The sequence below is a fragment of the Balaenoptera borealis genome, assembly GCF_965194805.1.
Source record: "Balaenoptera borealis genome assembly, chromosome: 7".
Lineage (NCBI taxonomy): Eukaryota > Metazoa > Chordata > Mammalia > Artiodactyla > Balaenopteridae > Balaenoptera > Balaenoptera borealis.
In genome coordinates, this window is record NC_138864.1 from 11072483 (window position 1) to 11099747 (window position 27265).

General features: G+C 45.5%; 1 protein-coding gene across 21 annotated transcripts in view; it reads left to right on the forward strand.

Moving 5' to 3' along the window:
- The window catches only part of LOC309632299 (small ribosomal subunit protein uS3m), a 173823-nt gene that overhangs the window by 86261 nt on the left and 60297 nt on the right, over positions 1-27265 (forward strand). For 15 of the 21 annotated variants that reach the window (XM_082399674.1, XM_082399654.1, XM_082399650.1 and 12 more), the window contains one exon: positions 10702-10763. The exons of 1 other annotated variant lie outside the window; for it this stretch is intronic. In XM_082399674.1, coding sequence (XP_082255800.1) covers positions 10702-10763 — 62 coding nt within the window. Of the gene's footprint in view, positions 1-6213; positions 6332-10701; positions 15815-25604; positions 25657-26418; positions 26534-27265 lie in introns of those variants that run through there. 5 more of the 21 variants (XM_082399671.1, XM_082399651.1, XM_082399663.1 and 2 more) reach the window with 5 other exon arrangements.

Below are 27265 nucleotides of genomic sequence, written 5' to 3' on the forward strand. Positions count from 1 at the left end.
TGAAAAATTCTCAAAAACATATTTGCAAATCAAATCCAACAATGTATAAAAAGAATTATATGCCATGACCAGGTGGAATTTATTCCAGGTATACAAGGCTGGTTAAACATTCAAAAAATCATTTAATGGAATCCATCACATCAATAGACTAAAGAAGAAAAATCAATCTATGAATTAAAAAAGAAAAGATCATGAGAGAAGGTTGTTTCTAAAGAATTTATCATCTCCCTAACAGAATAAGTTCCTTAAAGTTCTCCTGTAAATACAAGATTTACTATCCCACAGGCTAGATCAGATATATGAACTATCGCCCCGAGGAGCCTGGGCTTCTGGGAGAGACGCCCCTGCTGGCTCAGATGAGCCTCGTGGCCAGCATGCCTCCCGGGCTGTGTTCCATGTGACCCAGACGTCACCAAGATCTTCCTGTTCCTCACAGACCCTCTCAGGGACCGACACCACCGGGACCCTGACTTGTGAAGATGGAGACCTGGGCGTTATCCTTGACTTCTCATCTCCACCTAAAAGAGTCTATAGATTTCTTTTCCCTGTTATTTCTTAACTCTGGCTCCCCCCATCAGGGTCTTTATTTCCAGTACCACAGTTAAGGCATCACAATCTGTCTTCTGGACTTTTACAACATCCTCCTAACTTACCTCCCTTGCTCAGGTATTTCCTCTTTCCAGAGTTAATTTTCAGGAACGAAAATCTGACTTTTTACATTCTTTCTTAAAGCCCTCCTCCCCAGCACCTGGTTTTTCTATTTTATTGCCCCAGATCCAGGCATACCTATCTATTGCTGACTCACCAGCCCCACCCGCTCTCTGCAAGGTGCACTGTGCACCTACATGCGTGCGGTCCTCTACTGGTAGCCGGGGTGCAGCAGGAGCAAAGTAGAGTCCTGCCCCTTAGGGCAGACACTCTTGTAGGGAGAGACCAAACAACAGACACATAGCAAACAAACCGCGTATTTCAGGAACTTACGGATTTTATGGAGATAAGACAGATAATAGGATGGAGATTTCCTGAAGGGTAGCCTTCATAGGAGGATGAACAGACTTGGGGGGAAACCTTAGTGATGAGGAGGCAGCGGGGTAAGGATCTGGGGACGGGAGAAGCAAGGATGGTAGAGGGGAGAGCTACTGGGGCCAGAACAGGCAGATAGTTGTTGATTGTGGTGAGGGTTAGAACACTGGCAAGGTGGGAAGCCACGGAGTACCGTGGTGCAGCAAGATGAGATTTGCGCTGGTGCCTCTCTCTGCGTGGAGCTTAGGCGGTTAGAAAGCCCAGGGTAGAGGCAGGAGGCTGACCAGGCAACTTGCCATCATCCAGGCAAGAGATGCTGGCAGCTTACAGTAGCTTAAGATATGTTGTGAAATTAAACAGGATGAATTGGATATGGGTGTGAAAGGAAGACAGAAGCCGATGTGATCCTCAGGTTATGGCATATTGGGAAGGCTGCACAGGAAAAATCGAGAGTTCTCTTTGGCACGGTTGTCATCCTATTTGAAATTTCAATTTCAAATTCAAGCAGAGATTCAGAGAGGTAGTTGGGTGACTGTGGGGAACTAGGGAGAGAGGCCCAAACCAAACAGATTTCTGACATTTGAAGACACGGCTCTTGTTGAGGTGACCTAGGGGAGAGAGAGAGAGAGAGTAGAAAATGGAAGCTGAGGGCGTGGAACAGCAAGTACAGACAGCTGTGTAAGAAGTTTGGGCGAACCCTGGTTCACGCCTACCGCCTTTCAAAAATCAGCTCGGAAACACTTCGCCTGGAGAGCCACAGCTGACCACACGAGGCCGGAAGAGGTGCCATCCCACCTGCTCGAATAGCCCTCGCCCCACTCAGTGGTAGAGACTTGCTTGCCTGCCCACCTAGCCCTGTCTGGAGGACCTGGGCTGTGGCTTCTGCATGCAGCACTTGTCTGACACCTGTCAATGATCAATCACATCCATCATGCAAATCAAACAGACTACAACATATGTAAAGAACTTTCAAAACTCAGTGGTAAGAAAACAAAGAACCCAATTAAAAAGTAGTTGATAGACCTGGGCTCTTCACCAGAGAGAACATACAGGTGGCAAATGAGCACAGGAAAGATACTCACCGTCATCAGCCATCAGGGAAATGCAAATTAAAACCACGATGGGTACCACTACATCCCTGTTGGAATGGCTAAGATAAATATTGACAATACCAAGTGCTGATGAGGCTGCAGAACTATAGCTTGTTCTGTATTGCTAGTGGGAATGCAAAATGGTGGAGAAAACACTCTGGAAAACAGTTTGGCACTTTTTCTTATAAAGTGAAGCACACATCATATGAGCTAGCAATCCCACTGTCGGGTATTTACCCTAAAGAAATGAAAACTTATGTTTATACAAAAGCCTGTACAAATGTTTATGACAGCTTTATTCATAATCACCAAAAACTGGAAGCAAGTCCTTGAATGGTTGAATGGACGGAGCATCCGTACAACGGAGTGCTATCAACAATAATAAGAAATGGACTATTGATACGAGCAGACAGATGAATCTCAAAGACATTTTACAAAGTGGAGGAAGCCAATCTGAATGGTATGACACTGACAATGGTATGACAGTGGTATTGACAATGCCCATTTATATGACATTCTGGAAAAGACAAAATTATAATGACAGAACCGATCAGTGGTTGCCAGGGGCTGGGGGTGGGGCGTGACTGTAAAGGAACACTGTGATGGAGCTTGGGGGGATGATGGAATGGTTTTATATCCTGATGGTCGTGGTGCTCACACAAATCTATACACGTGTAAAAATTCATAGAAGTATACACCAAAAAAGTCAATATTACTGTAGGGTAATTTAAGATGCATCGTTTAAGATTAAAAAAAAATTTTTTTGGTCGCACCACACGGCCTGCAGAACTTCCCGGACCGGGGATTGAACCTGTGCCCCCTGCATTGGAAGTGTGGAGTATTAACCACGGGACCGCCAGGGAAGTCCTAAGATGCATCATTTAAAAATCATCATTTGCTGCACGGATGAATGGATGAAGTTTATTTGCAATCAGACCGACTGCCAGGATTTCTTAGTTACTTTGCCTCATTCTAGCCAAAATGGGTGACTCTGTTGGACTAGAAAGGAGAAATTTCACCCAGGATACTAGAGGGCTTGACTACTGCGGCACTGGTGTCTTCCTTTGATGTTAAACCACAAGATACAAGTTTACTTGTTGATGGGTCCAGAACTGGGGGGTCTTCTCAGGCCCTGGATATAGAGTTCTCTCTCCTGCAGGAAGACCTGAGCAACTGGAACATCACAGTAACTGGAAACATCAGAGCTCGCAATTATACTCCAATAAAGATGCTAAAAAAAACCACACACACACACACACAAATCAGAGCTGGTCAGGTCCCCTGCAGGCATATCTCTGGTTCTGAGATGGTGGGCAAAGCACTCCAGCTTCTGACACCCAGCTTCCCTGCCCACAGAATGGATCAAAGGATTCCTAACTTACAAGGTAGTTGTGTGTGAGAGTGCTTTCCAAAGTGTGACTTGTCGGTGGCAAAGTGGAGGCGGTTGAGCATCCCGTATCCACACACCTCTCGTCACCCTTACCAGCTCCTCTGGCAAGACGGGGACAGGCCTCCCCTCTACTCGGACTGCCCTGTTGGGAGGCTGCCCTTGCAGTCCCTGTAACCTGATTCTGTCTGTCAGGAAAGGCCAAGTCTGGGGGCTGGCACACTTCATTTGGGTTTGATTAATGAGGCTGCGGAGGGTCTTTGGGGCACGCTCGCTCTGATGCACACTTCTTTCCAGCACCAGATATGCCAATTATCTGTGTTTTCCTTTGGGGAAGAAGGAGGAAATGGGCTGTTAGTAAAAACACAGACTCACTTATTATAATAAATCGTAGTGAGAAGTAAAATAAACATGACCCCAGTCATAAAGGGTGAATCTGAGACGCTTTCTCCTTGGTTGGCCAGTGGTGCAAGCAGTGGTATTCACCACACTTTTAGGGGCACACGGGCTATTGTGGAGCAAGGACATCAACATTTAGGCTACGGAAATGCTACCGAGGCTTGATGTTTTTCTTACACGAAGAACTCCTACAAATTATGAAAATCAACTCCCAATGGGCAAGTGAGAGATAGATAATTCACAACAGAGAAAAAGGAGTTAGGGGACATACACGTGGGAGAATGTTCCACCTTACTGGTGATTAAAGAAATGAAAATTAAAATAGCGAGAGACCTTTCATTGCCTATCAAGTTAACAAAAACGTCAAAATCATCAAAATAAAATAAAATAAGTAAAGTCAAGGAAATTCATATGATGCTGGTAGACGTATAATTTGGTACAACTATTTTCAAAAGCAATTTGGTAATATGCACTAAGAACCATAAAAGATATCCATACCTTTTTTGATGTTTATATCATTTAACCAGTAATCCACGTGAGTAAATCTGACCAACAGAAAAACACTTAATGTATAAACAATGTGACCAAAAGAAACAACTCTAAATACACCAAAAACAATTTCTATGTACAAAGTTATTCATCACAGTATGTTTGGAAATAACCTAAATATCCCTGAAGTATTTTGCATACATCTAAAAAATGGTTGCAAAGAGTTTTAAACACCTTGTAGAGGTATTTATGATATAATGTTGGATTATAAGGCAAGTTAAAAGTTGTTTATATAGTACAGCTTCAATTATGCAAACGAGCCTTTACAGAGATAGAGACTGGAAGAAAATTGAACAAAACAGCAATAATGGTCATATTTTGAAAATGGGACATATTTAATTTTTTAGTTCTAACCTGTTGGCATATCTATTTTTTTTTTTAATGAAAATATATTCTGGGGGAAAACAAAGAAGGATTAAAGATGAGCTCAGATCTTCCTAATGACCCGTAGCTCATCTATCATTCGTGACTGTATCTTAATCTTTCTTGGGCCTATTTATATGGTCAACCCCCATGACCTCCGGCTAATGAGTTCCTTACGTTGTCACTGCTGTGCAGAGTACGACTTCCTTTCCGCCCGAGTCTACCTTTTAAGACTGTAAGGAAGCCCTTGGGTCACATGAGTGCTGTTGAATTAGCTGATTTGGGCAGCATCCATGCTCACAGCTGCCCAGAAACTTCTATAGGTCCCAAGCACGGCCGGTAGAATGTCTCTTAGGGTACCAACTGCAGGCATCTGGCAACATCCGGGAAGTTGGATATGTTTACACCCTACAGCCAGCAGATCCCCCATCGAGGAATATTCATCTGGTCTCTCGGTGCCTGGCCCGGCATTTGGAGAGGAACAGAGCAAAGAACCAAGAAAGGGGACGCGTATCAGGGTAGCACCTGTGAGGAGTGGCCAGGCCTAGGCCCAGTTCAGGTGAAGGGCGTGCCCGGTCCAGATCCAGGAACGCCTTTCTGCTTTTTTTTTTTTTTTTTTTTTTTTTGGGCTGCGCCGTGTGGCTTGTGGGATTTTACTTCCCCGACCAGGGATCGAACCCGGGCCCTCGGCAGTGAGAGTGCAGAGTCCTAACCACTGGACCACCAGGGAATTCCCAGGAACGCCTGTCTGTTTGATTCTGGAGGGTCCAGGGAGGAGGAGGAAAGATTCACCCGAACCTGGAGGTGATTTGTGGTTTGGGGTCGAGACAGAGCAAGGGGGTGCCCCTTGGGGTGAGGGCGTAAATTCACGGAACCCCAGACACAGCCGGGCTATTCTCTCCAGCCAGGAAGTTGGAATAGCAAGGAAGTTGGTGGACTGCCTCCCAGTTACCCCCATATTCACTCAGGGCCTTTTGTTCCCCCAGTTCTGTTGTCAAACCCCGCCCTGCATCTCCAGAGTTAGGATGCGTTTATGGCCAGCCCCGGCCCCGGGACGTGTCTGGTCCTTCTCTGCCTCGTCTTCCGGATTCCCCTCCATGCTCTCTGCTTCGGATCTGCCCTGGAGGCCGCAGGAAAGGAGGTGTCTGCGAGGGTCTCCGGGGCTGGCTTCAGAGCATCCAGCCCGTGCCTGGCCTTGCAGCTCCCAGCTAGGTCGCCTGAGACCTGTAGTTCTCACAACCACCTTCTAGATTGTTCCTTTTACTGTCCCCTTGTTATTGAAGCTACCTTAAGTGTGTACCTGTTCTTTGCCACCAAAATTTCCCTAAACAAGCCTCCTTTGTTTTCATGAATTTCTCTGATGGCGGCTGCATGTTATTCTCTCCTCTTTGTCGTTTTCAGCTCTTCAGGATGCAAAATTCCTACTAAAAACCAAGAGAAATCCTTGACTAAACCATGAGCAAAAATATTTTAAATAAAGCATCTTCTCAGTCACGTTCATACTGCCTCCACATGACAAATCTTGTGATCATGGGGCCCAGACTTGATGCAAGGCGCTGAGTCCAGGGACATGTGGTTGATGGATGGATCAACTGGGAGTGGCCCCTGGCCTTTGGTGTCCAGCTACTTTGTTCCTTGTCAAGCCACAGATGAGATTTAGAAGTATACTATATAAGTCAGATTCAATAACACTGAAAACAAAACCTTCCTGGTTGATATTACCAAGAACCATCAGATATCCAATTTCCTGGAGTGAATGTCTTATTGCACTAAGATGCCCAGTTCTTTCCTGACAAAGAAGAAAGTCAAATGGTCTTTAGGAGAAAATAAGGAGCCAGCCTGCTGCAGGAACAGAGAAAGGACCAAGACGAGGGAGGTCATGGCAACAACCAATAAAGTGTTTGTGCTCTACTCAGTCCTCAGAGAAACCAAGGTGGGTTCCTGTCTGCATTGCACAGATAGGAAAAGAGAAGCCCAGAGAAGTTGAGTAACTTGCACACGGTCACACAGCAAGGAGGTGCTGGAGCTGGAATCTCAGACAGGAACGAGTGTCAATAAGAATTGAAACAACTGGAGAGAACCAGCCTGGGGCCCAGTGAGTCAGCACCAAACCCCAGGAGGGGACCCACTGAGCACTGCTTTGGTTACAGGGTCAAACAAGTCAGCTCCAAGGAGCATGGGGCTGGGAGGAGCTGCAGAGCTTCAGAGCTCCCCTCCTGCTACCCCAGAGCACCAGGCACAAATGGCAAGCTTGCCCCCCAGGGCTCAAGTCTCGTGACGCCACCTGGCCCCTCTCCTCTGTGGGCGTGTAACTTATCTCTGGGGACATCTCCAGCCAGGGACACCTACGCAGCCACCGTCCAAGTAGGTGCCTGGAAAACACAGGCTGAGCAGAAGCCCACAGCCTCCCTCTCGTGGTGACACCAGCCCTCACGCCAACCCTCCCTGTCCCGGCGATGTTTATTTTCTTTTTATTTTTTTTTCTTTTCTTTTTTTTTTTTTTTTTTTAATACTTCTTAAGGCCTTGACTTTTTTTTAAAATTAATTAATTAATTTATTTATTTATGGCTGTGTTGGGTCTTTGTTTCTGTGCGAGGGCTTTCTCCAGTTGTGGCAAGTGGGGGCCACTCTTCATCGCGGTGCGCAGGCCTCTCACTGTCGCGGCCTCTCTCGTTGCGGAGCACAGGCTCTAGACGCGCAGGCTCAGTAATTGTGGCTCACGGGCCTAGTTGCTCCGCGGCATGTGGGATCTTCCCAGACCAGGGCTCGAACCCGTGTCCCCTGCATTGGCAGGCAGTTTCTCAACCACTGTGCCACCAGGGAAGCCCTCTGCGATGTTTAATTACATCCAGCCAGGGGGCGCGGCCAGTATGTCCAGGCTAAATTCACCTCATTGAAACACTCTCCTGAGAGCCACAGAACCTGTGAGCCCTCGCTCGCTGTGGCTCGTCTAAGTGGCCCTACGTTTTAAAGGTGGAAGAGCCTTCAATGTGGGACAGCCTCGCCAGCCTTGGGTCTGGTTTTTGTGGCAGACGCCATGGCCACAGGCCACTGCTCTTACCCCAGGGGTATGTCTGCAGAGCCGTCTTCTGGGGAGGGGAATAGCACTGCCACTCTGGCCACTGTGCCAACCAGGCGTCCCCCTTCCGACCTCAACCCCCGCTGTACATCACCACCAAAAGTCTTCCGAATGATGGAAGGCTGCTGGCATTGACCAGGCTGCCTGCTGCATCTGGAGCCATAAATATGACCACAGGGAGACAGGGAAAAGGAAAAGCAATAAATGTGGAGCCTGTGAAAGGGGAACCCCGCCTGGGGCAGGGAGAATCTTCAAACCTTAGCAGCTGGCTGTGGATGCCAACCATCAGCTGCCCCAGGGCAGTCCTGGGGGCCCTGGTGAGGACCAGCCCTCTCCTCAGGAAGGGCTGAGGGTCCTTGAGAAGCTGCTGCTTCTCCTGCACACAATGTAGAGTTGGGAGGCCCCAGAGCCAGCCATGCATGGGCCCCTCTGAAGTTGAAAGGTTTTCTGAGTCTCGAGGCTCTCGTCATGGAGAAAGCAGCTACAAACTGGATGACTTCCCATTCCTTTCTGTCACCTGTGTCAGGACGTTAGGGAGAATGTCACTCTTTGGCCTCAAGCATCCTTGTGAAATAGGCATCTGGCAGGGCCTGTGTCCTGTGGGACTTTCATGACCAAGTGTCACTCGTTCCCCCCGAGCATGCGTGTGCCAGGCACCTGGGAGTCTGGAAACTTTCCTGAGCCCAAACAGACAGGAATCCCTGTCCTTGAGGGGTTCCATGTCTGGGGGCGGGAGGGAGCCAGTAATACTAATCACAGGAAGACGGCATGGATGGCCTTTAGGAAGTGGAGATTACCATGGAGAAATGAAAACTGAGAAGAAAGCGACCCGGCCATGGGTGTGGAGGGAAGTGAAGTGACAGGTTCCCTAAGATGGTGAGAGAGGCCTCTGAGGTGGCGACATTTCAGAGACTTGAAGGAGGCAGGCCCAGGGCGAGGCCGGTCCTGTGGCTGGGGTCTCAGCAATAGGACACTGCAGGCAGAGGCCCGAGGGCCTGGGGAGACAGAAGACCAGCAGGGGGTCGGAGTGGGGCAGGCCAAAGCAGGTGAAGGGGGGCTCGGATGGGAGGCCCAGGTTGGGGGTTTCATCTTTGCTCAGTGAGCCGGGACCACCGCTCCATCTGATGTTGGATTTAAACGGGGCTCTGACAAACTTGTGGTTACCAAGGGGAGAGGGAGGGGGAGGGACAAGTTAGGGGTATGGGATTCAATACACACACTACTATATATAAAATAGGTAACCAACAAGGATCTACTGTATAGCACAGGAAATCATACCCAATATCTTACAATAACCTGTAATGGAATATAATCTGCAGAAAAACCCCTGAATCACTATGCTATGTATACCCGAAACTAATACAATATGGTAGATCAACTATACTTCAATCAGTCAATCAATAAAAGGAGCCGTGGAGCTGCTTGTGGGGCACAGAGCGAGGCGGTGGCAGGAGAGCCCGGAGGAGGATGTCAGGATGTGAGGGTGGGATGGCAGGGTCCAGCGTGGAAGGTGGCACCGTCCCTATGATCACCACCAGCTCAGTCAGGACAGTACGTCGTATAAGACAGAAATCTGGTTGATAGATACTCAAGTTCAGCCCTCGGTGTGAATGCCACCCAGTCTCGGGTGTATTGCTTGTGTGGTGAGGTCTTTTGTTCAAAACTTGTAAAACGTAGAGCCACTTGGAAGAGCCATATGACATCGCAGATGGAAGGAAACGTTGGGGTTCCTCTGTCCACTTCTCACTTAGCAGATGAGGGCAGTAAGACTCAGAGAGATGAATTGGTTTTTCTAAAGTCATACCGGTGATTCTCAAACTTGAATTTGTGTACTTGGTTTATTCAGACCCTGTGGATCTCGGGGGAGCAATGGAGGCTGGGGGGTCTTTGGGACCAGGAGGACAGAGGGGGTAAAGCCCAGGTGGGAGACAGACCATCCCCGTAGATACCGAGGACGTGACGGGGCCAGACTTCCTGTGAAGTGCTTTGAAAGCTGGGAAGATCATCACAGGAATGCATCCCAAGTCCAGGGGACTGGATTTGCACAGAAAGACCCCTCACGTGGGCCCTGACGAGGCCGGGCATGGGCGGTGCTCACATCTGTAGCCTCAGCGTTTTCCTGGGGCCTGGAGACCAGAAGGAGATGGGAAGTGTGAGCGGTGGCATGAAGGAAAACTGAAAAGGCCCTGGAGGTTTTGTATTTCCCCGGAGAAGGGAGGGCTGACGGGCTCCCCAGTCCCCAGGACCACTCTCTGCCCACAGCGACCCGAGCCCCGTCTGTCCTGCTGTCGGATGATGACTGAGCCCGAGGAGAACCCTCACCCCAGGCAAAGAGGAGAGGTTGGGGGTGGAGGTTGAGATCCCCCTGTGGGGAAATCCAGCCTGCCTCCACCCTCTTTCTGGGGATGGACACGCCTCCTCGGCACCCAGTTTGCTCCCCACTCCTGCCCACGTCCTGTCTTGCAGCACTCACCGTCAGTACTCCCTCCCCCAAAAGTCAGCCCTGAGTCTGATAGGTCCTGCTGGGGACGTTATTTTAAATGGCTATCCTGGTGCAGTGATTTGGGGGCTCAGGAGAAATTGGGGAAAACGTCCTCAACATTTCTGCAGTCAGCAGAATAATGGTCCCCAAAGATGTCCACATCCATATTCCCACATGGGAATATGTGATCTTAACCTACAAAGGCACTCTGTGCTCTATCAGAAACAAGTAAATAAAAACACAGCAGATGGAAGCCACCAAATATAAATGACACGGGTAACCACGACACTGGTTGCCTTCCTTATCTCTACTCTCCCTTTTTTCATAGGTGCAGAATTACCATGTTGAGTGGAGGAGGGGAGCAAGGAGAGCCGCTGCCCTAACAACCAGGTATGGCCGTGCCACACAGCTCTGACCATGAGATACTAGAGGAATTTGCTGGGAGAGGTTTCTGGAATAGCTCCTCAAGAGGTGGACAGGGCGGGGCCCGGGTCCTCTTGGCCTATTTTCCCTTCCTCCTGCTTTTGGGCTGGAATATGGATTTGAGAGCTGGGCCTCCCGCAGCCATCTTGATCCATGAGATTCTGGTAAGCGGGGAGTCAGCCACAGGACAGAAAGCAGAGAAAGAGCAAAGGACCCCAGGCCCTGAATCACATAGCTTCTCTGAACACCCAGCCCCCAGACTGGTTCTGTGAAAAAGAAGAAAATAAACTCTTGTCTAAATTTTTTCTGGCCTCTGTTAATAGCAGCAAATTGTCATTCTAATTGATGGAGCTCGTACTGGAAATAGCATTGCACAGAAGTGTCTTAATAGGAAAACACTCAGGCTGTACTGAATGTGGTCTGTGCGATCCTATAGTGAAGTCTGGGGCCGCGGCAACCTCGGTGGGCCTTGCTTTCCTCATCTGCAGATTGCGCTGTTAGTGGGGTTGAGTGGGAGGGCTACTGTTAAGCACTTAGGACTGTGTTTAAGATGCACCGAATATAATCAGTTATTTATATCGGAAATGGGATGACTAATTAACGCTATGCTATATTGAAAAAGACAGAGAAAGATGCCCTATACTGAGAACAACAAAACGAAACATGAACAGGATGTACTAGAAATAACCTAGACGCTCACGAGACACAAATGATTTGCTGGCGGATGGGCTGGCTTTGTCTCCGCACATGCCACCACCCAGCTCTGCATTCTGCCCGTGCAGGCGTGGGAGAGCTTCCCGCCCAGCAAGGCTGGCTGGCAGGGTCTGTGGCTGGCGACTGTCTCTGTATCCTGCCCACAGGTCAGCCTGTGTCCTGGGCCCGCAGGGAGACGTGGCAGGGAGCCAAGTCCAGTGGAAGGCATGAGGCCGGATGTTTCTTTGGCCTCTAAATGTGCTGTGTACACAGACCCCCGTCACCATTCAGATGCCCAGAACCGAGGCGACAGGTGACAAAGCTCTCTGTCTCCAGCCCAGACATCCCTCCCTGGCATGAGAAAGAGTGTGGCTGCCATGGCTTGGGCAGAGAGGGGACCCAGAGCTCGTTCCCCTGGACCCAGTCACATGTTCACATCTCTGGCAGAGTTGATGTTATACAGTTAGTTCTTTAAGGATGAAAATTGGAGGTGGGAGGAGAAAAGAGAAGGATCGCCAGAGCCAAGTCAGAGGAAGGGCGAAGGGGTAGGTTCGGTTGGATGGAGTTGCCATACGCTTTGGGAACCAGAGCCGTGCAGGGGAAGGGGCGTCACAACTTCTCAACACAGCCTTGGCTCCTGTGATTGGTAGCTGGCACCTGTACCCGCTTCCTGGGTGAGGGATAGCTCTTACCTGCCTTCCTGGCTGGAGGGGAGAGAATGCCTTTCTGAGCTTGCTGGTTCCTTTAAAGGCACAAATACCAGAGAAGGTGTAAAAAGCTGCCGAACCTCTACCTACTCTGAATCTCTGAGCTTCTTTCTGGTTTTCATGGTTTTCCCACAAATCTAATTTCTCACAGTTTCTAATTCATAGAGACTGGATTTAAGGGTGGGATGAGATCTTAGGCTTGCCTTGCCCACTCTGCTCCTATATACACTGCAGCAAATTTCTCAGTCCACATGGAAAGTAGATCTCGGGGTGCTGGTGAAAGCGGCCTCCAAGAAGTTCTACATGTGTGGACAGGGCAAAGCCTACAAGGAGGACTTTTGGGAGGCCAGGCTCCAGGCCAGGAGTAAGGGGTGGATCCACCAAGAATGGAGCTATAAGCGGCGGCCTCAGGCCCTCCTCAGGCCCTCCTGTGTGGGCCACCCCAGACGTGTTGGGGGAGAGAGTAGGTGAGAGGCCGGAGAGAGCACAGCACACCAGGGAGAGGTTTTCTGCGTGTTCCCTGTGGCATCCGTGGTCCTATGTGCAAATCCTGCTCCCTCGGTGGTGAGCTGTGAGACCCAGGGGGAGGCACTGAACCCGCTGAAGAATTTTTTTTTTAATTGAGATATAATTAACATTCTATCAGTTTCACGTGTACAACATAATGATTTGATATTTGTATATACTGTGAAATCAGTTCAATGGCATGACACATCATGTACCGTGACTAAGATCCTGCTGAAACAAGTTTATGTTCAATGTTTTATGTAAAAGAACATGACTCACTAAGTGACTTAAAATGCTTCAAATGTTTAAATCCAGACATAAACATATGGCTTTATTATTAACTTTGTGTATAGTCTTGTTAAAACATAAACTGAGGCATGTTAAAATTTTTAAGGGTTTATCTGAGCAAAAATCAATTTGATTTGGGAAATGGTTGGAAGCGCTGAGCAGAGGTTGGGGGGAGACGTACAGAAAGAAGGCGGAAGGAAAGCAAGGAGCTGACTGATGGCTGCAGCTTGAGGCCCAGGTGGCCGTGTGCGATTGTTTGCCCTTAGCGTTTTGATTCATAACCTTGAGGCATTTATTTATTTATAAATTATTTATTTATTTTTTGGCTGCATTGGGTCTTCGTTGCTGCGCGCGGGCTTTCTCTAGTTGCGGCGAGCAGGGGCTACTCTTCGTTGTGGTGTGCGGGCTTCTCATTGCAGTGGCTTCTCTTGTTGTGGAGCATGGGCTCTAGGTGCTCGGGCTTCAGAAATTGTGACTCGTGGGCTCTAGAGCGCAGGCTCAGTAGTTGTGGCGCACGGGCTTAGCAGCTCCATGGCATGTGGGATCTTCCCGGACCAGGGCTCGAACCCGTGTCCCCTGCATTGGCAGGCGGATTCTTAACCACTGCGCCACCGGGAAAGTCCCACCTTGAGGCATTTACAGCTTGGATTTTGGATTGCTGGCATGGGCTGCCATGGCATTGGAGCCATCTCAGGCCATTCCCTCCATGTGTAGTTAATTGAGCAGTCCATTACTAAATGATTTCCCTTATCAGTTGGCACCCATTCATAAAGCTGCATTCCTGACATTGTTCAGGTCAGTTGTAAAACAGCAGAAACATTAAGAATAGTTCAAGCATGTACTTTTGCTATAAATTAAACTGCGGTAACTGCATCATAGGTACATAGGGTTCTGACTTATTTCCCATAAATTTATTTGTAAATATCACTGTAGCTTTTGAGGGACATGATTCAACCCAAAGCAGCATCCCTCTGCAAGGTGGGCATGTTACAACCAGCACAGAAGGCTTTGGGGTGTAATTTCTTCCCACCTCTGTGGGGAGCCTCCAGGGCATGAGGCTGGGAGGAAAGCTGACATCGCAGAAGGTCAGTTCCCACTTAGGGTGTTTTTCCCCAGAGCCAGAGCAGCTTGGAAGCCAATGTTTCCTCGTGTGGAAGCTTCTCCTCAGGAGACGCCTTTAGCAGGAGCCCCATTTGGCTTGTGGAAATGGCTCCGAGCCCCTCTTGGCGTGGCTTCCCTACTGAGAAGGCCCAGGGCCTGGGCCTCAATGTTGCTCCAGGGGCGCCAGGGCCGTTGGCAAAACAGACTAGGATGGGCCTGTTGCCAATGAGAGGCCAATGAAATACTCTCTAACACGCTAGGAAACCTCCTTGCAGGGAACTGGAAGAAATCTCTCTGCATTATGAATAATGAGAGACTGCAAAACAAGGGACATGGAATAGATAACCAAGGTATTAAAATAGGAACATGAATAAAAAATTGGGGAATGTTCAGATTTCATTGTTCATGAAGAGGTAGCAGATAAAGTGGGTCCGGGGCACCTTGCTGATTGCAGAGGAAGAACATGGGTGGGCATTTCTACACAGGTTTGGGGTGTATGGGCAGAGGTGATGATTGCATGTGTTAGACTCCAACTTTTAATAAAGCTTTCTGCAAATGTTTGCTCTCCATTTGGCTGTGCTTCTCCTTAGAACGTGCCTCTTACTTGGTGCCTCTTAGTTCCAAGATCTGGGGACTAGTTGTCAGTTTCAGGGCAACAGAAAAGCCCTTCTCATCATCCTATAACTATTACAAGAATCAGCTTCAAAGTTCATGTAATTCTGACAGTCATGCTAGTAACAAATCAAGGCTTTTAGTTGGGAGTATTTCTGTTTTAAAATGGGATTGGTTAAAGCTCTCTCCCTTCAGGAAGATAAAAGAAAGAAACTGGCCTTGACTCTGAATTTGTGAAAATGTACCAGGAAAAATTAGGTTGCGAAAATAAGTGTGCACCCACTGGGATGGCTACAATAATTATGATAACAAAAGGACAAAAACAAGTGTTGGCAAGAATGTAGAGAAATGGAAGACTTGTATGTTGCTGGTGGGATTGTAAAGTGAAACAGCTACTGTGGAAAACAGTCTGGTGGTTCTTCAAAATGTTTAACATAGAATTACCATACGACCTAGCAATTCCACTCCTAGGTATACCCCCAAGAGAACTGAAAATATATGCCCACACAAAAACATGTACACATATGTTCTTTTTTTTTTTAAATTCATTAGTTTGTTTATTGCAATATCAGAGGCTTTTGAGGGTGTAAAGTTGTTTAAAATCTGTATTTTAAATAGTACAACATTTAAAAAAAATACTGAAATACAACACTGATGATACACATGTTTGCACAGAGTCTTACAGTTTTTCAAGACAGCTTTCCCTGTACCGTCTCATTGAAAGTACTTCTTATCTAAGCCTTGATTTCTAAAACTGATTTGAGGTGACACCATCTCAAAAATGCATGCATTGGGCTTCCCTGGTGGCGCAGTGGTTGAGAATCTGCCTGCCAATGCAGGGGACATGGGTTCGAGCCCTGGTCTGGGAGGATCCCACATGCCGCGGAGCAACTAAGCCCGTGAGCCACAACTACTGAGCCTGTGCTCTAGAGCCTGCGAGCCACAACTACTGAGCCTGCGCGTCTGGAGCCTGTGCTCCGCAACAAGAGAGGCCGCGAGAGTGAGAGGCCCGCGCACCGCGATGAAGAGTGGCCCCCGCTTGCCGCAACTAGAGAAAGCCTTCGCACAGAAACGAAGACCCAACACAGCCATAAATAAATAAATTTTTTAAAAAAATGCATGCGTTCCTCAAATACGTGTAAAGCATAGCACTACATTCTGGGAGGTGAGATAAGGATCCTGATAGTCGATGGTTTTCATACAGCGTCTTTCCGCCACGGCTCCCGTCCTAGACAACGCCAGGGTCGCTGTGCGGCCCTGTTTGCATCTGCGGAAATGAAGGAAGAGCTTTCCAGTGCTTGCCCCAGCGGCAGGGTCTGTCTGTACGCTCGGTTGCAACTCACAGCTGAATCACAGGCTTCCGGAGCAGGACGATGTCTTAGTGATGACTCGGTCCTGCCCTCTACTTGATGCATAGAAATCCTACTCCTTCCTCACTCCTGTCAGCCCATTTCTACTAAACGTTTATTCTTCTATTGTCCGGGAGTTCACTGCTTCATGAGGCAGCTCCACACTGGCTTTAAATGACTCATTGATAGAACACTGATTTCTCTCCTCCCTCTTGAAGTCTCAGGGATGATAGCTAAACCCTATTTCAAGGGAGAAATAGGGACAGTATCTCCTTCTATGTAAAGGCCTGTGGGTGAGTTACACAAATGTTCTTAGCAGTATTACTCATAATAGCCAAAAATGGAATCAACCCAAATGCCTGTCAGCTGATGAATGGAAAACAAAGTGGGGTCCATCCATACAATCAAATATTACGCAGCCATGAAAAGGAATGAAGTACTACCACCTGCCACACCATTGATGAGCCTTGAAAACACTGTGCTAAGTGAGTGAAACCAGATACAAAGGACCATATGTTGTATGATTCCATTTATATGAATAATTCAGAATAGGCAAATCCACAGAGACAGAAAGTAGATTAGTGGTTGCCACGGTATGGGGAAAAAATGAAATGAATCACTGTTCATGTGCCCAGGTTTTCACTTTGGAGTGATGAAAGTATTGTGTATCACAACTAACTAACTAACTAACTAACTAACTGAATGTCAGGGAGAACAAGGGTGCAGAAATCCTCTGTTTACTGAAGTGGGATAATCATATTCTAATCTGTAGAAAGGTAAACACCTTCACCCTGGAGCTTTTTTGTGAAATGAAGTGGATATGGCTCCAGGGGAGGTGGAAACCACAGCAATGCCAAATGTGAGATAGGCGAAGCTCCCGTACATGACTGGTGAAAGCTGCCATAACCACTTTGGAAAACTCTTGTGTAATATCTACTAAATCTGAACATTATACATGCCCGAACCCAGAAATTTTATCCCCAGGTGAAAGACCAACAGAAATGCAAGCACATGTACATCAGAAAGCATACATACAAATGCTTATACTGGCTTCGTTTGTTACTGCCAAAAATGAGGAAAAAGAAAACCTATATCCATTAACAGCAGAACAGGCAGACTGTGGTATCTTCATAACTGGAACGTCACGTGATGAAATGAATGAATTGATGCTACATGCCATGTTGTAGATGAGTCTCACAGACACGAGTTCAACACAAAGAAGCCTGGCCAAAGGCACCCCTAGTGCATGAATCCCATCGTACAAACTACAAAGACAAGCAGAACTCATTGATGTCATTGGAGTCAGGGCAGTGGCTACCTCTGGGAAGTAGGAGAAAGGGTAACAAGTGGGAGGAGGCATGAGAGGGCTCTGGGGTGCTGAGTGATAATGGTTAGGCATATGTTTATATACAGTCTGTGACCATGCTTCAAATGGTACACTCATGACTGGTGTGTTTTTCTGTTTGTTAAAATTCAATTTTTAAGCTAGAATTTAAACTCTATAAAGAAAAGAAGCTTGATAATGAAATGCTTGGAACTACAATAAACTTTTTGTCAGTCTGGAGTTACAGTGTTTTGAAAACAGCATAAAGCCCGATGTTGCCCAGTCTCACAAAATTCAAAAATTTCTTCTGTAAAACTTTGTGTTTACCCCAACTTTGAGAACTAAAACATTTCTAGTATCATAAATAGCTACAACCACAACTATGAGTCCTTCATTTAAGTGGTCATTTTTAGTCTTAACATTTTTTTAAAGTCATGAGCACATCTGGATCTTCTAATCATAAAAAACTCCTTTGTAAAAAGTCTTTTAAAAGCCCTTCTTCCTCAGGAAAGGAATCAGATCTCTTTGTTGACTTTAACATTTGGAGAGAAGATGTGAAGCTAAAAGTTCTTAATGTATCTAGGTATTTGATTTTGTTTTATAGCCTCATAATTCTCTTTACTGGTTCTCGACTCTCCTTAGCTTTTACTTTTAATATGTTCACTTGTGTTAATTGTAGGTTTGTGTATGCGTTTGTGTGTATAAGTGCATACATGTGTGTTTGTGTGTGGGGGCGGAGAAAGGGAGAAGAGGTTTAGAAAGCAATGGAGAGGGACTTCCCTGGTGGTGCAGTGGTCAAGAATCCGCCTGCCAATGCAGGGGACATGGGTTTGAGCCCTGGTCCAGGAAGATCCCACATGCCACGGAGCAACTAAGCCCACGCGCCGCAACTACTGAAGCCCGTGCACCTAGAGCCCGTGCTCCGCAACAAGAGAAGCCACCACAATGAGAAGCCTGCGCACCACAACAAAGAGTAGCTCCCACTCATTGCAACTAGAGAAAGCTCTCATGCAGCAACGAAGACCCAACACAACCAAAAATAAAATTAATTAATTAATTAATTTTAAAAAAAGCAATGGAGAGAGTGAGAGACTGAGAGAAAGAATTGGAATTAGTGAGAGAATATACGTAGAGTGCTTTGAAGCCATTATCTACAAAGTACTAATATCAAAAAAAGCATTAATATCAATTATTACTTTCAAACTATTCAACACAATTTTTAGCATGACTGTTTGACACTTTAAGAAAAAGTCCTGTAGGATTTTAGTTTTTATTTTTTCACTACTTTTATACTTGCATATGCTGTTTGATTCTCTCAGCACATAAGCACTCCCTGCTTCCTGACTTAGTCAAGAATTTCTGGATCCTGTGTTATAAACTGTTCCATGTGTTCTTGGGTTGGCTTGGGTGGGCATCCAAAAGTCTGGAGGAGAGTGACCATTGTCTTAGCCTGACAGTCAAAGTATTGCTTCTCTGGTCACCATACCTATAAGCAATACTTTCAGGTCAAATTTAGCTCAGAAAGTGTTTAACAAACACTTTGTTTTTTCATGCTAATACCTCATACCTTTTCCTCCTTTCTTTATGACTACAGTTCAATTTTTTAATGATCTGATTAAATTTCAGTTCATTGATTTGAAGCAAGTGCACAGCTTCTTGAGAAGCGTTTGGTCTGAGTCTTCTGTCATGTTCACATTTGTGCCATGTGTCCACTGCATGCTTCCCTCATAGCTCCATCCAGTGGCTAAAATATCAGCACACACACATGCACACACACACGCGCACACACACACACCAGGAGAATTCAGTTTCTGGAAAGATAGAGTAGACACACATTTTTCTATTTTTTCTGCTAAACACTACTAAAACCCCTGGGAATTATATATAACACAATATAAGAAGACACTGAAAGTAGACCAACTAGAGACCTCAGGACCTGAGGAATGACCTGGTGGTGAGTGCCCTGAGTTTTCTTCTTGTTTCATATATTCTATACCGGGAGCTGGAGGAGATAGGTGCACACAAAAACAAAAACAAGAGCTTACTCTTAATAGCCAAAGGACCTGGAATAGGCAAGACAGATTAGCAAAACAAACAAACAAAAAAACATTTTAAAGCAGCCATCATAGAAATGCTTCAATGAGCAATTATGAACACACTTGAAACAAATGAAAAAGATAGGGGAAAACAACTCAAATGACAGCAGATTTCTTATCACAAACTATGGAGACCGGAAGAAAGTGGCACAATATTTTTCAAGTGTTGAAATATCAACCCAGAATTCTACATCCAGGGAAAATGTCCTTCAGGAATAAAGGTGAAATAAAGGTATTTTCAAATGATGGAAAACTAAGAGACTTTGTCACCAACAGACCTACCTTACAAGTATGGCTAACAGAAGTTCTCTAAACAGAAAAGGAAAAAATAAGAGGAAGACTATTGGAATTTCATGAAGAAAGAAAGGATAATGGAAAGAGTAAAAATATAGGTAAATACAAAAGACTTTTCTTTTTCTCTTGAGTTTTCTAAATCATGTGTAAGATTTAAAGGATAAACTGCAACAGTGGCTGATCTGGTTCTCAAAAAAAGTACATATGTGGCCCACATTATATTTCTCTTGAAGAGTGGTGTTCTACATAATAAAATGTATAATATAGAAATTGTTAAAACAACAACCAAAAATTAATGAGGCAAAAGATAGAGTCCCAAGATCAAGATACATTCTCCCAGTTGTCTTTGTTCTATTACTCAGAAGTGGGTAGCAGACACTTAGGTGAGGTAGGATATGCTCACCTCCTGGTGTACATCTCTCTATTTTCTCCAAAAAGACATCATAGAAGAGGCTGTCAGCTGATTTATAGTCTCAGTTACATTATGTACAGCATGTCCTGTTTCAGTCTGTCACTCAGATAGGGAAATGAGAACTTTCAGATTCAGATAGACTCTAGATGGCAATACCAAATCATCTTCCCCTTTATTATTCCCATCCAAAAAAAAAAAAAATCCTGACAAAGCATTATATCTCAGGAAACTAAAATTTCCAACCAATAATCTTTCAGAATAAAAGAGAATTCCCCCTTACTGATGCATGGATAGAGTCTGAAAAATAACTGCAAGGCTAGAAGGGAGAAGGTGGGAGAGGTCTCATCCCCCTTCACTGCATATCCCACTTCTGACACCCGGGCTACATCCACACAGAAATCCTGCAGTGTGCCCTGTGCAGGATGCAGGTTCAGACATAGTTATGATCGGACTTCTTCCCAGGTTCCTCCTTCTCAGATCTCTTCCTCTCCCACTGTCTCCAAGAGTGGATTTCCAGTATATCTCATGGGGCCTTACAATAATTCTTCAATGCAAACAGCTTTTTAAAAATGTGTTTTCCACAATAAATTTTACCACTAAGGGCATGTGTAGAAGGAGAGGCAAGCAGGCATACAGAAAAACAGAGGGAGAAAGAGACACAGAGAGGATTTCACACAGGAGAACCATTGATGCTGGCCATCTTTATCCCTGCACGTCTGTCCCATTTTAGGATGTTAACAGCGAGTTATAGTCAACCTCTCCAGAAATGAGTGACATTCACTGCAATAAGAACAGAAAAACAAGTTCATTACAAAAGCAATAGAAAGCTGGTTTCTGTGTTTAATGTCAAATAAGTTGACATTGCTTGCTTATTCTGAATATTGAGGAAATGTGAAATCTCCTTACACTTTTATAATAAGATTTCCTATTGTTAATCTATAACTAGTCCAGCAGAGCTTTAATTTCCTCCTAATAGGACATTTAAGAATTTACCAGGTTGTGGAGAGTTCAAAAGTGGTCAGGCTTTCGATCAAGAATTCCTAATTCAAATCCTGTTTTCTACTAGCTAACACACGCTAATGGGGGTCATTACATCTTTCCGAACCAGAACAGCACTGTGCAGGGTAATTGGCTTAGCCCTTCACCATCCGGCCAGAATGCCTTCATTTGGCTCAGGGCTGCAGACGTGCCTGACTGGATGTTAAATTGTGCACGGAAGAACAAACCCCTGCTTGGAAGCTGTTGGGTTGGCTTTACGAGTGAGGAGCAGTGTTCTCTAGCAAAATAATAAAATAAAATAAAATAAAATAGAATAAAATAATAAAATAAAATAAACCAAAAAACAGAACTGGTAGCAGCTCTGGTGCCAGCCAGTCTGGTTGGATAGTACCAGCCTCCTCCTGACTCCTCCCATCCCCACCTTCTTCAGGTCCCCACAGCTGGGTCCCTGACCTCCCCACTAACCTGCACTGAGGGGCACTAACTCTACAGGGCGTGACATTTTACTTTCTTCATCTCATTTGATCGTCCCAACCAGCCTATGAAGTGGTGGGACTGCCTGTTTACAGGTGAGAAACTGAGGCAGAGACACATTAAGTAACGTGCCAGAGGACACCAGGTTTTGTGTGGCACCAAAGCCCAGCCTCTTAACCAATGGGTGACACTGTCTATGCCTTGACACTTTTTTTAAACAACAGACATTTACCTCCCACAGTTCTGGAGTCTGGGAGTCCAAGACCACGGTACCAGTAGGGTTGGTCCTGGTGAGACCCCTCTTCCTGGTTTGCAGATGGCCACCTTCTCACTGTGTCTTCACATGGTGGAGAGAAAGATCACCTCTCTGTGCCTCTTCTTATAAGGGCATTTAACACTTTCTTTTTATTTGACTTTTGATTATACCATCTCTCAATGCCTGTTGGCATAATGCCCACATGTAATTCAGTAAAGGTAACTGTTCTATAAGGGGTCAAATCAATGCATGTGAAATACAGGCTTCCCTGCTCTGGATTAATCAACACTTGAAAGAGAGATGGTTCAGAAGAAACAGACTTTCATGCCATCCTCCACGAACCCCCATCTTTAGTGTTCATAGCAGAACTTTTGATGAGAATGGGACAGCAATGGGCTTCTGGCTCTATTCCTGGGTACAGTGTGTTTTGCAGATTAAGGGCAGATTCATAAGCAGATTCATCATTTAAGAGGGGTTGAGTGGACATCCCCGGTGGAAATGGACACACTGCAGAATGTGAAACCTTCCCCTCTCTGCTGAGCAAGTCAGAGAAAGAATCCTTGACACATGGGGGCTCCTAATAATGATATAGTAAGCAAACAAAAATGGTTCTGTGTCAGCTCAACAAACTATCAGCTGAACTCTCAGGGCTTCTCCAGAGAAACAGAACCAATAGGATATAGATATATAGAGAGAGATATAGATATATGGAGAGAGAGGGATTTGGGGGGCTTGGTTCACACAGTTGTGGAGTGTGGAGGAGGATGGCAAGTCCAAAATCTGCAGGGCACACCATCAGGCTAGAGACACAGGGAAGAGTCGATGGTGCAGTTCAAGTTGAAGGACGCCTGGAGGCAGAATTCCCTTTGCTCAAGGGATATCAGTCTTTTTCTCTTAAGTCCTTCAACTGATGGGATGAGGCCCACCGTTTAAGAGGATCATCTGCTTTACTCAGTGTCTACTGATTTAAAAATACTTTGGCAGCAACATCTAGAATCATGTTTGATCAAATATCTGGGTACCACAGTCCATGAAATCAGCCATCACACTCTCCAATCAGATACAAGTGTGTCCCCACAGTGACATCAAGGTGTCAGGACCCAGGGGATTCAGGGTTTGGGGCTCCTTCAAGGGCAAATTTGTTCTTAAATTTCCTCATTTTTAAAAATTGGAGTAGAGTTGCTTTACAGTGTTGTGTTAGTTTCTTCTGTACAGCATAGTGAAGCAGCCACACATATACATATATCCCCTCTTCCTTGGATTTCCTTCCCATTTAGGTCACCACAGAGCATTGAGTAGAGTTCCCTGTGCTATAGAGTCGGTTCTCATTAGTTATCTATTTCATACATAGTAGTGTATATATGTTAATCCCAATCTCCCAATCCATCCCACCCCCATATATCTTCACCTATACCATTTTTCTAGATTCCACATATACGCATTAATATACGATATTTGTTTTTCTCTTTCTGACTTACTTCACTCTGTATGACAGTCTCTAGGTCCATCCACATTTCTGCAAATGGCACAATTTCATTCCTTTTTACGGCTGAGTAATATTCCATTGTACATATGTACCACATCTTCTTTATCCATTCCTCTGTTGATGGACATTTAGGTTGCTTCCATGTCCTGGCTATTGTAAATAGTGCTGCAAGGAACATTGGGGTGCATGTATCTTTTTGAATCATGGTTTTCTACAGGTATATGCCCAAGAGTGGGATTGCTGGCTCATATGGTAGTTCTATTTTTAGTTTTGTAAGGAACCTCCATACTGTTCTCAAACTCTTCCAAAAAATTGCAGAGGGAGGAACACTTCCAAACTCATTCTATGAGGCCACCATCACCCTGATACTAAAACCAGACAAAGATCACAAAAAAAGAAAATTATAGATCAATATCACTGATGAACATAGACACAAAAATCCTCAACAAAATACTAGTAAACAGAATCCAGCAACACATTAAAAGGATCAGATTGAAGAAGAAAAACCATATGATCATCTCAATAGATGCAGAAAAAGCTTTTGACAAAATTCAACACCCATCTATGATAAAAACTCTCCAGAAAGTGAGCATTGAGGGAAACTACCTCAACATAATAAAGGCCATATATGACAAACCCACAGCAAACATCATTCTCAGTGGTGAAAAACCAAAAGCATTTCCTCTAGGAACAAGACAAGGATGTCCACTCTTGCCACTATTATTCAACATAGTTTTGGAAGCCCTAGCCATGGCAATCAGAGAAGAAAAAGAAATAAAAGGAATCCAAATTGGAAAAGAAGTAAAACTGTCCCTGTTTGCAGATGACATGATACTATACATAGAAAATCCTAAAGATGCCACCAGAAAACTTCTAGAGCTAATCAATGGATTTGGTAAAGTTGCAGGATACAAAATTAATGCACAGAAATCTCTTGCATTCCTATACACTAACCACAAAAGATCAGAAAGAGAAATTAAGGAAACAATCCCATTCACCATTGCAACAAAAAGAATAAAATACCTGGGAATAAACCTACCTAAGGAGACCAAAAGACCTGTACTCAGAAAACTATAAGATCTTGATGAAAGAAGTCAAAGACAACACAAACAGATGGAGAGATATACCATGTTCTTGGATTGCAAGAATCAATATTGTCACAATGACTATACTACCCAAAGCAATCTAAAGATTCAATGCAATCCCTATCAAATTACCAATGGTATTTTTCACAGAATTAGAACAAAAAATGTTGCAATTTGTATGGAAACACAAAAGACCCTGAACAGCAAAAGCAATCTTGAGAAAGAAAAATGGAGCTGAAGGGATCAAGCTTCCTGACTTCAGACTATACTACAAAGCTACAGTAACCAAGAATATATGGTACTGACACAAAAACAGAAATATACATCAATGGAACAGGATAAAAAGCCCAGAGATAAACCCACCCACCTGTGGTCACCTTATCTTTGGTAAAGGAAGCAAGAGTATACAATGGAGAAAAGACAGCCTCTTCAATAAGTGGTGCTGGGAAAACTGGACAGCTACATGTAAAAGAATGAAACTAGAACACTCCCTAACACCATACACAAAAATAAATTCACAGTGGATTAAAGGCCAAAATGTAAGGCCGGACACTGTAAAACTCTTAGAGAAAAACACAGGCAGACACTGTTTGACATAAATTGCAGCAAGATCTTCTTTGACCCACCTCCTAGAGTAATGAAAATGAAGACAAAAATAAACAAATGGGACCTAATAAAATTTAAAAGCTTTTGCACAGCAAAGGAAACCATAAATAAAACAAAAAGACAACCCTCAGAATGGGACGAAAAATTTGCAAACAAAGAAACTGACAAGGAATTAATCTCCAAAATATACAAACAGCTCATGCAGCTCAATATCAAACAAAAGAAACAACCCAATCAAAAAATGGGCAGAAAATCTAAACAGACATTTCTCCAAAGAAGACATACAGATGGACAACACATGAAAAGATGCTCAACATCACTAATTATTAGAGAAATGCAAATCAAAACTACAGTGAGGAATCACTTCACACCGGTCAGAATGGTCATCATCAAAAAACCTACATACAATAAATGGTGCAGAGGGTGTGGAGAAAAGGGAACCCTTCTACACTGTTGGCGGGAATGTAAATTGATTCAGCCACTATGGAGAAATTTCCTGACTTTGGTTCATTCTTTCAGGCCGTCTGTGGGCAGGAGGGTGTGCCAGCAGCGCTGAGAGAGGGCTGCCTGGTGCCCGTGAGCATCGCTGAGGCAGTGAGCTTCCCACCTGCCTGCAGGATTGCCACCCTCCCTGCCCCTCCTTCTTCCCAGTGGGAATCTCAGTGCCGGAGCGTCTCGACAACGTCAGATTCCAGAGTCGTGTTCAGGGATTCCCCCAGAGCCCTTGTGGTTTGCCCTGACACCCTGGGTTGACACCCAGGATTCTCCCTTCTAACGTTTACTCTTTTATCCTCATACTTCTCTGTTTGTAGCCAGGCACTGCCATTTAAGCTTCCTCTGCAAATTTGGAGGTAAACACTGGGCAGATCTGGACCTAGATCCCGTTGTTCTCCTAGGCTAACGTGCCCCTTTTGTCCGTCACTAGATCAAAGGGAGGGTAGAAAGTAAGGTTTGGGTTTTTTAAATTTTATCCATGCGTAGAAACTTGCTTGTGTCAAAGTTTCAGGTTACAAGAATTCTGAGGAGCATTGTAAGAATCCTGATGACCTGGTCTCTAGATGTTTTGAATAGCATTCTTTCACAGGATTGGGGCGGGGCCACCCTGGGTTGGGGACTCACAGACTTTTTAAACAGATGGACTTTGCTGGGGTTTGACTCTCAGCCTCGCCAGCTGCTCTGGGGCGTGAGGTGCTGTGTACGGAGCGGGTGTGTGCAGTTCTTTATCAAGGGGGGCAGGCCATTTCCGACCATATCTGACCTGGCCCTCCACTTCATGCTGTTCAACCTGCTTCTGGTTCTTTCCTCTCCTCTCCCTTCTCTCCTGACCCACTAGGCAACGTCATGCCACACCTCAAAAGGCCAACGCCCAAGCCACAACACCAGGAATGCAGCTTTTCCAACCCCGCTGCTCGGGGCTGACACACTAGTCCGTGGCCACCTTGTCTTATAGGGACCAGAGTTAAGTGTCATCTCACTTCCTGACCACAGAGCCTTTGACGGCAAGACTGAGATGCTCTTGGAGACACCCGTAAACGGCGTAGGGGTGAATCCACGAAAGCAAGAACAGATGACAGAAGGACATGGGGTTCTTGTCCCTTAAGGGTCTGGCAGTTTTCTAACAGCTTTTGCACCCACTAGCCCATCTCCTGGATGACACAGCCAAGGCCACCTCTGCTTGACCAGGATTCACCAACAGAAGCCAAGTCCATGGGGTCCACATACATGTGGAATCATGGGGCGGTTTAGAGTCAGGAAGCTCTCCTGTATCTGGGGCACAAGGTGACCACAGAGATGACAGAAGTAAAGCCCAGAGCTTGGGAAGATGTGCACCAGCCATGTGTCTGAGCAGGAATATTATCAGGTCCACAGCCTTTGCCAAGTGTGATGCCAATCTCTCGCAGCTGAACTCCTGCCACACCCAGCAGCTTGAGATCAGCCATGTGCCACGCTGCGGGGACCCTTCCACTGAAGCTCACTCGCTTACCCTCTGTGTTCCCACCTCCACTGCCAGGACCCCTCTTCTTTCACAGCCCACATCAGGACCTGCTCCCTGCAACCCTCTGGGCAATCATGTAGTCCTTCAGATTTCCATCACAGGTTCATAATCAGTGTGCAATGTCACCAATTATGTATTTCAATCTACGCTCAAATTCTGTATCACTTCTCTTTTCCCAGCACAG